Genomic DNA, 11,035 nt, shown 5'->3' on the forward strand with positions numbered 1-11,035 from the left:
TAATGTTAATGAACAGTAACACACACCAGTCCTATAATGTTAATGAACAGTAACACACACCAGTCCTATGTTAATGAACAGTAACACACACAAGTCCTATAATGTTAAGTAACAGTAACACACACCAGTCCTATAATGTTAATGAACAGTAACACACACCAGTCCTATAATGAACAGTAACACATACCAGTCCTATAATGTTAATGAACAGTAACACATACCAGTCCTATAATGTTAATGAACAGTAACACACACCAGTCCTATAATGTTACTGAACAGTAACACACACCAGTCCTATAATGTTAATGAACAGTAACACACACCAGTCCTATAATGTTAAGTAACAGTAACACACACCAGTCCTATAATGTTAAGTAACAGTAACACACACCAGTCCTATAATGTTAAGTAACAGTAACACACACCAGTCCTATAATGTTAATGAACAGTAACACACACCAGTCCTATAATGTTAATGAACAGTAACACACACCAGTCCTATAATGTTAATGAACAGTAACACACCAGTCCTATAATGAACAGTAACACACACCAGTCCTATAATGTTAATGAACAGTAACACACACCAGTCCTATAATGTTAAGTAACACACACCAGTCCTATAATGTTAATGAACAGTAACACACACCAGTCCTATAATGTTAATGAACAGTAACACACACCAGTCCTATAATGTTAAGTAACAGTAACACACACCAGTCCTATAATGTTAATGAACAGTAACACACACCAGTCCTATAATGTTAATGAACAGTAACACACACCAGTCCTATAATGTTAATGAACAGTAACACACACCAGTCCTATAATGTTAAGTAACACACACCAGTCCTATAATGTTAAGTAACAGTAACACACACCAGTCCTATAATGTTAAGTAACAGTAACACACACCAGTCCTATAATGTTAATGAACAGTAACACACACCAGTCCTATGTTAATGAACAGTAACACACACCAGTCCTATAATGTTAAGTAACAGTAACACACACCAGTCCTATAATGTTAATGAACAGTAACACACACCAGTCCTATAATGTTAATGAACAGTAACACACACCAGTCCTATAATGTTAATGAACAGTAACACACACACCAGTCCTATAATGTTAATGAACAGTAACACACACCAGTCCTATAATGTTAATGAACAGTAACACACCAGTCCTATAATGTTAATGAACAGTAACACACACACACCAGTCCTATAATGTTAATGAACAGTAACACACCAGTCCTATAATGTTAATGAACAGTAACACACACCAGTCCTATAATGTTAATGAACAGTAACACACACCAGTCCTATAATGTTAATGAACAGTAACACACACCAGTCCTATAATGTTAATGAACAGTAACACACACCAGTCCTATAATGTTAATGAACAGTAACACACACCAGTCCTATAATGTTAATGAACAGTAACACACACCAGTCCTATGTTAATGAACAGTAACACACACAAGTCCTATAATGTTAAGTAACAGTAACACACACCAGTCCTATAATGTTAATGAACAGTAACACACACCAGTCCTATAATGAACAGTAACACATACCAGTCCTATAATGTTAATGAACAGTAACACATACCAGTCCTATAATGTTAATGAACAGTAACACACACCAGTCCTATAATGTTACTGAACAGTAACACACACCAGTCCTATAATGTTAATGAACAGTAACACACACCAGTCCTATAATGTTAAGTAACAGTAACACACACCAGTCCTATAATGTTAAGTAACAGTAACACACACCAGTCCTATAATGTTAAGTAACAGTAACACACACCAGTCCTATAATGTTAATGAACAGTAACACACACCAGTCCTATAATGTTAATGAACAGTAACACACACCAGTCCTATAATGTTAATGAACAGTAACACACCAGTCCTATAATGAACAGTAACACACACCAGTCCTATAATGTTAAGTAACACACACCAGTCCTATAATGTTAATGAACAGTAACACACACCAGTCCTATAATGTTAATGAACAGTAACACACACCAGTCCTATAATGTTAATGAACAGTAACACACACACCAGTCCTATAATGTTAATGAACAGTAACACACACCAGTCCTATAATGTTAATGAACAGTAACACACCAGTCCTATAATGTTAATGAACAGTAACACACACACACACCAGTCCTATAATGTTAATGAACAGTAACACACCAGTCCTATAATGTTAATGAACAGTAACACACACCAGTCCTATAATGTTAATGAACAGTAACACACACCAGTCCTATAATGTTAATGAACAGTAACACACACCAGTCCTATAATGTTAATGAACAGTAACACACACCAGTCCTATAATGTTAATGAACAGTAACACACACCAGTCCTATAATGTTAATGAACAGTAACACACACCAGTCCAATAATGTTAATGAACAGTAACACACACCAGTCCTATAATGTTAAGTAACAGTAACACACACCAGTCCTATGTTAATGAACAGTAACACATACCAGTCCTATAATGTTAATGAACAGTAACACACCAGTCCTATAATGTTAATGAACAGTAACACACACCAGTCCTATAATGTTAATGAACAGTAACACACACCAGTCCTATAATGTTAATGAACAGTAACACACACCAGTCCTATAATGTTAATGAACAGTAACACACACCAGTCCTATAATGTTAATGAACAGTAACACACACCAGTCCTATAATGTTAATGAACAGTAACACACACCAGTCCTATAATGTTAATGAACAGTAACACACACCAGTTAAAATAGAAAAAACAACAATCATTAGGAATACTTACTCATCAATTACCATGTGAATAGTTTCACAACCTTAAAGTATTTTTTTTTTAAAGGTGTAAATGTAACCAGTTCAATAACATGTAATATGAATGTCAGAATTAGTTAATTAACCTAGTGAACAATAACTCATTAACCCATTTATTTACTGTGTGTGTGTGTGTGTGTGGCCCATCAGTGGGAAAGCTGGGGGTGTTTTTTCAGTTTGATAAGTTTATTGAAGTCTGGGGTGATGGTTGACAGGAAAACTCGGAGGTCATACTGGCTGTCCAGTTTATTTCTGCTTTTAGTTTTCAGCACGGCCATAGCAGAGAAGCCACTTTCACACAGATAGGTAGTGCTGAACTGGTTGCATGGCAGGCGAGAGCAGGATACTCTCCCATTAAGCTGCACCAGAACTGTGGCAGTGTCATTTCCGGGATGCGCATGCTCAGTCCGCGAGCAAATGACAGCTCCACCAGCGGATCCTTTTCATTGCTGGGCAATGTGAAGCTTCCCATCTCTACTCCAAAGGGGTCCCGTATCCAGTCGTCGTCTCATGTTCTCCTTCGGGAAGTTGTCACAAAATGTTCCCTGCAGCCTGACAAGATGTTGTTTAATGTTTTTTTCCCCCAGTGTGTCGCCGTGCGCTTTGTTGATCAGATTCTGGGCATTGGGAAACATGTCAATACTCCCGTTAGAAATATGATTTGCCCAAACGGTAAGCTTCAGCTTGAAGGCATCCACTTTGTCCCTCTGTTCAAATCGATTGTGCCCCCTCCCTTGCATTGACACATTGAGCAAATTCAAATGATCAAAAATATCTGCCGGGTGGGCAACCTATGTGAGCCATTCCTCACAATCAAAATGTTCCAGCAGAGATTAGTTATTTTCCAAAAGAAGCGCAGCAATCTCCGCTCTAAGCTCATAAAAGTGACCCAACACTTTACTCCTGGAAAGCCAGCGGACCTCTGCATGATAAAGCACCTGCTGGTGCCCACTCCCCACAGAAAGCCTGGAAATACCTTTTCTTTTTTATATAGTTGACACACATCTTGGATAGTGTCATGGAGCTCCCTGTGTAGGAAGCAGTGGTTCCACGTTGCACTCTGTGCTCCCTCCAGGATCTGCTTTACTACTCCTAAGTGGTTTCCCGTCATGGCAGCTGCCCTATCAGTGGTCACACCGACGCACCCATCCCAGACCAGTCCCACGGAGCCTAGGTGCATATCAATTGCGTTAAAGACAGCCTCTGCAGTGGTGGGAAAATAAGCACTAAAAAAGGAACTGCTCCTGAAAGTTATTATCCCACACGTGTCTAACATAGACCATTAGAATTTATGGTTAGCCACATCTGTGGATTCATCAAGCTGCAGTGTGTAATGGCCATTTTCACTGATGCGCTCTGATGTCCTCAGACACGTCCTGGATTCTCCTCCTCATGGTGTCATTGGATAGGGGTATAGTTTTAGGTTTGTTGGCGGCTGACTCTTCCGAGATTTCAGTGAACATATCAATCGCAGCAGGGAGTATGCGATCCTCTGCACTGGTGTGGGCTTTTTTGCACTTACCTTGTCGCTCAGCGCATTGCTATGATGTGCGAAGTGGCTTTTCTTGTACGGTGCATACGTTCAACAACAAATCGTGTGAGGACACCAGTTTTTGACATTTTCTTTCAAAAAAGTCAGCTGTCTTAGCTTGGTGTCCAGATGTCTTTTCATTTTGGAGGGTTTCACACACTCATTAGCTGACAGCCTGTCTTCTAAAACCATAATTGATGAAGTCGGGGTCGTATTTTCTCTTCTTGACAGGGTTATCTGCCTTGTTGTTGACATTGGAAACAGCAGTAGATGAAGAGGGAGCTGAATGTTTTAAAAACTTGTCCAAAATTTTACTCTTGACAGCTAGCCTACATGAGTTAAATGACAGCTAACTATCCACATGTGCAATGCCTGCAGAACACATCTGCATAGTTAGCTGTCAATCAAACTAGCTGTCAAAGGATCTGTATTATCTGATTGGACGTGTCACATTTAAAACAAAATAATGTTTATTGGATCAGTGTGTGTGTGTGTGTGTGTGTCGAGAAATCCGCCATTTCATTGGATTAGCGTGTGTGTGTGTGGGGGGGGGGGGGGTCAGTGAGTGTGTGCAGCGTGAAAACCCTCCAAGTCCGAACGTAGCTAGTCATTTCAACATTGCTGACGCGCTGCACGTGTAAAGTCAGCAACAATAAGCGGTGCAGCGCACGCACACCGGTGTGTCGCGGTAACGTTGTGAAAGTCAGCAACAATATGCGGCGAGTCCGTATTCTTTCAATATAAAAGTTTCAGTGAGGCGGTTACCTTTCAAAATATTAATAAAATTTTTTATATTCTTGCGAAAGTCCTATGACCTCTTAAAATCATCTTAAGACCCCCATGGGGAGGGGACGCGACCCCCCAGGTGAGAATCCCTGGTCTAGGGTCTGCACCGGAAGTTAATGGTTATCTGTAGGAGGAAGACGATCACATAATGGCAGGCACTGATAAGGGTGGAGAGATGTGGATTCGTGAGGAAGGGGGTTCGAGGTAAGGTCACATTACGGGAGAAGGAACAGTTTATTGCCCGTATCACTTTACATCTTTATTGCTAGGCAGGAAGTTATGTTTAGAGAGGAGACTCTACCCAAATTGGGGTATATACATATATATACTATCACTGGTGGAACCATGTCTTTGTCTTACGCAGCTGTATTGACCCAATGGGTGAATAAACTTGGTTGGAGCTTTCATAGTGTCCGTCAACTTCTAACTCTGATATTTACAACCTAACAAGAACAAAACACATTAAGAATTAGGCGGTAGGGCCACATTTATACGCATCATTGACATGCATTACACATACATAACCTACAACACAAGCAAGGATTCAAATGTGACACTCACCCTGCACGTGCATGACCTGTCACTAAGGAGTTGAAAACAGCCTCTGTGATTGGCAGGTCCTTGCTCTTCATGAAACCCAGGATTGTACTGAAAGGGAGTGTGATGAGGAAACAATAAACAGTCCTTCACTTCACATTGCTCCGATATCAAGTCTCTGTCTTAATAAACTGGTAAAGGTCTGTCTTACCTGGCACCCTCAATGTCTCCATCATGGCAGTAGGCTGCAATCAGTCTCTGGAAGGTAACCTAAACAGGAGGAGAGCTGTCATATCAAGCTTTCATCTATATCGAAGACCTTCATCTTATCATGACGTAAGTACTCACTTACAATATACAAAGAAAAACAGCAACAAAAAAAAAAGCAAGAACAAATTTCCAGTTCATTTTTTCCCGTAAAAGTCATCAACATAACAAAGAACATCAAGATAATAGATAGGATGCAGTGAATCTACTCACTCTGTTGGGCTGCACGCCGGCTGCCTCCATCTTGGCCAGGAACTCTGTGGGGGAGAACTTGAACTCGTTCTGCAGGTATACCTTGAGCAGTGCGTTGTAATGACTGGCATCGTATGAGGCACCTTGACAGTAAAAAAGGAACATTTACTAATCACCAACATGACCACAAACCAGTCAGACAATTCATTTTGTCATCTCAATACCCCATTTCTTCCTACAGCACTGTTAGTTTCAGTTGGGCCTCCACCCACCCACCCTCCGTTTTCATTGTCCTCTGACCCTCATACATCCACTGATCATTTCCTCCCAGTGCCCTGTCCCAATAATGCCCTCTGGGTTTGGGTTCTATGCGCGCGGCCTTATACCCAGCTCCTGTAGCTTGTCCCAGATTCGGTGCGCCAGCTCAGTGCGTTCGGCCAGGGGCATCTCAGGCAGTAGAGAGCCACAGCTCCGCAGGAGGAGCAGGGCCTGGTTCCCACTAGGGTAGCCTTGAGAAAGAGAGAAACAATATATAGAAGTACAAGCCATGTGTTAGTTGGAGGGGAAGCATGTCAAGACGTAGAACAAAAAAGGTTTTAACAAAAAAGGAGTGAGGTGCTTGTCTGAGGTTCTCAAAGGAAGGAGGAAAGTGGTCAAGGTGCTTAACTATTTACCTGTTCGGCAGATGTCGTGGAAGATGCGCAGCAGCAGGGTCTTGGTGATGCGTCCCGTCCTCCTCACTGAACTGTCAAGCTTTGCCAGGGCCCAGTCAAACTGCTGGGCCTGCTTCGATCGCACACCCAAACTGGACTCATCAGTGGGTAGCCCCCGCTGCTCTGTGACCGTGGCGTAGTGACGTACCCCTGCATAGGGCCACACACACCTAGCAGAGGGAAGACCATGCAATGGGTTATATATGGTTTATGGCAATAGGCTTACAGCAAAGATAAAGTTTTGGATCTCCCATTAAAGGCCACGGTGCCACAAGAATGACCTTGACCTGAGCACCCCTGCTCCCTTGCCTGATCCGAAAGGCACTCATCACCCTATACAGGCCTGTGGGCCAAAGTGTAGTCACCAACTCCTTCAAATCGAACCCCTCCCGGGCTAGCTAACGTTCTTTTAATGGAGCAGAAGATGGCGTCAAGCCCTCAGATTGTAGCCATATTGTATATTCATTTGTGCAGAATCAGGGTTACTAGTTTAAATACAATTAGTTAATAGTCGTCCCATACAACATAGATAGCTAGCTAGCTAACGTTACATGATTTTGTTATAATTAGCTAACGTTACATGAACGTCATTAGGACTTATGCAAGGAGGCCGTATTTTTATTACATACTAGATTGTTGACTAAATAATACAGGCTGATACCAGTATATAACATACATACACACATCAATACATTTGCTCTCATAATAACCGGTCATATTAATGTTTAGGTGCATTACTATGACTGTCATTGAAGCTCAATGACAACCGTAGGATGCCAATCCAGCATGGACCGGCTAGCCAGCATTACGCTACCTGTGTACACTGTATGGGCCTGGGACGATTTGTCTTGAACAGACTCCGGAGCCTTTACCACCGATCGCTCCACTGTACAGTCGACTGAGCTGCGGTCCATTTCTATTCGTCCCTGTTCTTTGAAGAAAGCCCGATGGCGAACATTTCAGAAGTCGTGCAGATCTCAAGAGTGCAGCCATGTTTAACCTAAAGTGCGAGGAATGGAAGGGCATCCGCACCACGTGATGGGTTCAAAGGCTAACGGTCGAGAACAAGAGATCAGTAGAGGGGTTTTGCTTATTGTCGAGTTATATTATTCCCAGAGTTTTAACCAATCTGAGAAGTGTTATAATTTTACATGATAGACATTTGTAAATGTACATATTATGACCATTACTTGCCTATGTTCTAACTTACATTGCATTGTCTGGATTTATTATACGGCAACACCCCCAACGATACAGTTCTTCTATTGATCCACCTCCGTTTCATTACATGAGGAAAAGCACGAAGCGTCTTAGTCTAGTCATGAATGTATACTGAACAAAAATATAAATGCAACATGCAACAATTTAAAGATTTTACTGAGTTACAGTTAATATAAGTTAATCAGTCAATTGAAATGAATAAATTAGGCCCCTATGGATTTCGCATGACTGGGAATACAGATATGCATCCGTTGGTCATAGATAGTAAAAACAAAAAAAGTAGGGATATAGATCAGAAAACCAGTCCGTTTCTGATTTGACCACCATTTTGTCTCATGCAGCACAACGCATCGCCTTCGCATAGAGTTGTTGATTGTGGCATGTTGTCCCACTCATCTTCAATGGCTGTGAGAAGTTAAAGGATATTAACGGGAACTAGAACACACGTCGATCCAGAGCATTCCCAAATGTTTTTATTTAACCAGGCAAGTCAGTTAAGAACGAATTCTTATTGACAATGACAGCCTACCGGGGCAGAACGACAAAGTTTTACCTTGTCAGCTCTTGGATTCAATCCAGCAACCTTTCAGTTACTGGCCCAACGCTCTAACCACTAGGTTACCTGGCGCCACAAACGTGCTCAATAGGTGACATGTCTGATGAGTATGCAGGCCAATGCAGAACTGGGCCATTTTCATCTTCCAGGAATTATGTACAGATCCTTGCAACATCGGCCTGTGCATTATCATGCTGAAACATGAGGTGATGGCGGCGGATGTATGGCACAAAAATGGGCCTCAGGATCTTGTCATGGTATCTCTGTGCATTCAAATTGCCATTGATAAAATGCAATTGTGTTCGTTGTCTGTAGCTTATGTCTGCCCATATATGCCATAACCTCACCGCCACCTTGGGGCACTCTGTTCACAACGTTGACATCAGCAAACTGCTCGCCCACACGATGCCATGAACGTGGTCTGCGGTTGGGAGGCCGGTTAGACGTACTACCAAATTCTCAAAAACGACATTGGTTCATTTCTCTTATTGTAGAGAAATTAACATTCAATTATCTGACAACAGCTCTGGTGGACATTCTTGCAGTCAGCATGCCAATTGCACGGTCCCTCAAAACTTGAGACATCTGTGGCGTGGTGTGACAAAATTGCACATTTTAGAGGGACCTTTTTTTGTCCCCAGCACAAGGTACACCTGTGTAATGATCATGCTGTTTAATCAGCTTCTTGGTATGCCACACTTATCAGGTGGATGGATTATCTTGGCAAAGGAGAAATGCTCCCTAACTGGGATAAAAACAAATGTGTGCACAAAATTGGAGAGAAATAAGCTTATTGTGCGTATGGAGCATTTCTGGGATCTTTTATTTCAGCTCATGAAACATGGAACCAACACTTTACATGTTGTGTTTATATTTTTGCTCAGTGAAAACTGGGAGTTTATACATAAGTCTATATGGAGTGTGCGACTCTCTTTGTTTTATAGCTAAAAGTATACTTGAAACACATTATAAATACACTTTTTTTGTAAAGAAAATACAGGAATTCTAATTAAAAAACGAGTTTAGTATACAGTATTTCTAATTTATGAGAAATATACATAAAATATATATTTTATATATATACTAAGACTATACTTAAGTAAATAAAAAGTGTCCCAATTTAGATCATTTTAATAATTGTAAACTTATTTAATATACTTCATGCTAATAAAATACAAATAAAATGTACATAAATACATTAAATGTAAAATATGTTACTGAAGTATGATTTTTTTCATCTGCTTGGGTGGGGTGGCAGAGTTCCATTTAGTCATGGCTCTATTTAATACTGTGTGTTTCCCAGCCTCTGTTCTGGACCTGGGAACTATGAAGAGACCTCTGGCTGCATGTCTTGTGTGATACTGATGAGTGTCCGAACTGTGTGCCAAATGCTTGAACAGAAAGTTTGGTAGACAGTTCGGTACCTTCAACACCTCACACCTCAACTTTGAGCCAGGAGAGATTGACATGCATGTCATTGACATTCGCCCTCCATGTACATCTAAGTGCAATACGTGTTGCTCTGTTTTGGACCAACTGTTTTGGACCAACCAGAACAGAGGCTGGCACCTGACAATACAACTGGACAGTAGTCCAGGTGCGACAAAACTAGGGCCTGTAGGACCTATATGGCTGACTGAGATATCAAGAAAGCAGAGCAGCACCTTATCATGGACAGACCTCTTCCCATTTTAGTAACCATTGAGTCTATATGTTTTGACCATGATAGCTTGCTATCTAGGGTGACACCCAGCAGTTTAGTCTCTTCAACTTGCTCAATAGCCACATTATTCAAAAATAGATCCAGATGAGGTTTAGGGTTCAGCGAGTGATTTGTTCCAAAAATGATGCTTTTATTTTTTGAGATATTTAGCACCAGCCTATTGCTAGTTTCCCATTCTAAAACTGACTGGAGATCTATGTTAAGGGTATCAGTTATTTATTTGACTGTTGCACACAGGCTATATTAAAGGTCAGTGGAAGGGCATTAGTAAACACAGAAAATAATAATGGTCCAAGCCGGCTGCCCTGCGGTACACCACACTCATCCGAATTTGCATTATAGAGGCTTCCATTAAAGAAAACCCTCTGTGTTCTATTTGATAGGTAACTGTACATCCATGAGGGTGTTAATCCATAAGACCTACGTTTTTTCAGCAATAAGTTATAATTAAGCTAATTAAGTTATAATAAGCTTCCACAATCTTCTTCTTATCAATTTATTTCAGCCAATCATTGTTTAAGTGCATAGCATGTTGAGTGCCCTTCCCTATAAGCATGCTGAAAGTCTGTTGTTAAATAGTTTTCTGTAAAATAACATTGTATTTGGTCGAACACGATTTTCCCCAAAAGTTTGTTAAGCACTGGTAAC

At 41.0% G+C, this 11,035-nt stretch overlaps 1 protein-coding gene across 1 annotated transcript in view; it reads right to left on the bottom strand.

The window, feature by feature from the left end:
• lrpprc (leucine-rich pentatricopeptide repeat containing) overlaps positions 1-7,906 on the bottom strand; it is an 83,320-nt gene extending 75,414 nt beyond the window's left edge. The window contains exons 1-6 of the mRNA XM_029765220.1: positions 7,702-7,906; positions 6,849-7,057; positions 6,561-6,683; positions 6,196-6,317; positions 5,927-5,985; positions 5,740-5,826 (exon numbers count right to left, since the gene is read on the bottom strand). Coding sequence (XP_029621080.1) covers positions 5,740-5,826; positions 5,927-5,985; positions 6,196-6,317; positions 6,561-6,683; positions 6,849-7,057; positions 7,702-7,880 — 779 coding nt within the window. The 5' untranslated portion in view covers positions 7,881-7,906. The remainder of the gene's footprint in view (positions 1-5,739; positions 5,827-5,926; positions 5,986-6,195; positions 6,318-6,560; positions 6,684-6,848; positions 7,058-7,701) is intronic.
• Positions 7,907-11,035: the final 3,129 nt, after the last annotated feature.

This window comes from Salmo trutta, chromosome 10 (assembly GCF_901001165.1).
Source record: "Salmo trutta chromosome 10, fSalTru1.1, whole genome shotgun sequence".
NCBI classification, from domain to species: domain Eukaryota; kingdom Metazoa; phylum Chordata; class Actinopteri; order Salmoniformes; family Salmonidae; genus Salmo; species Salmo trutta.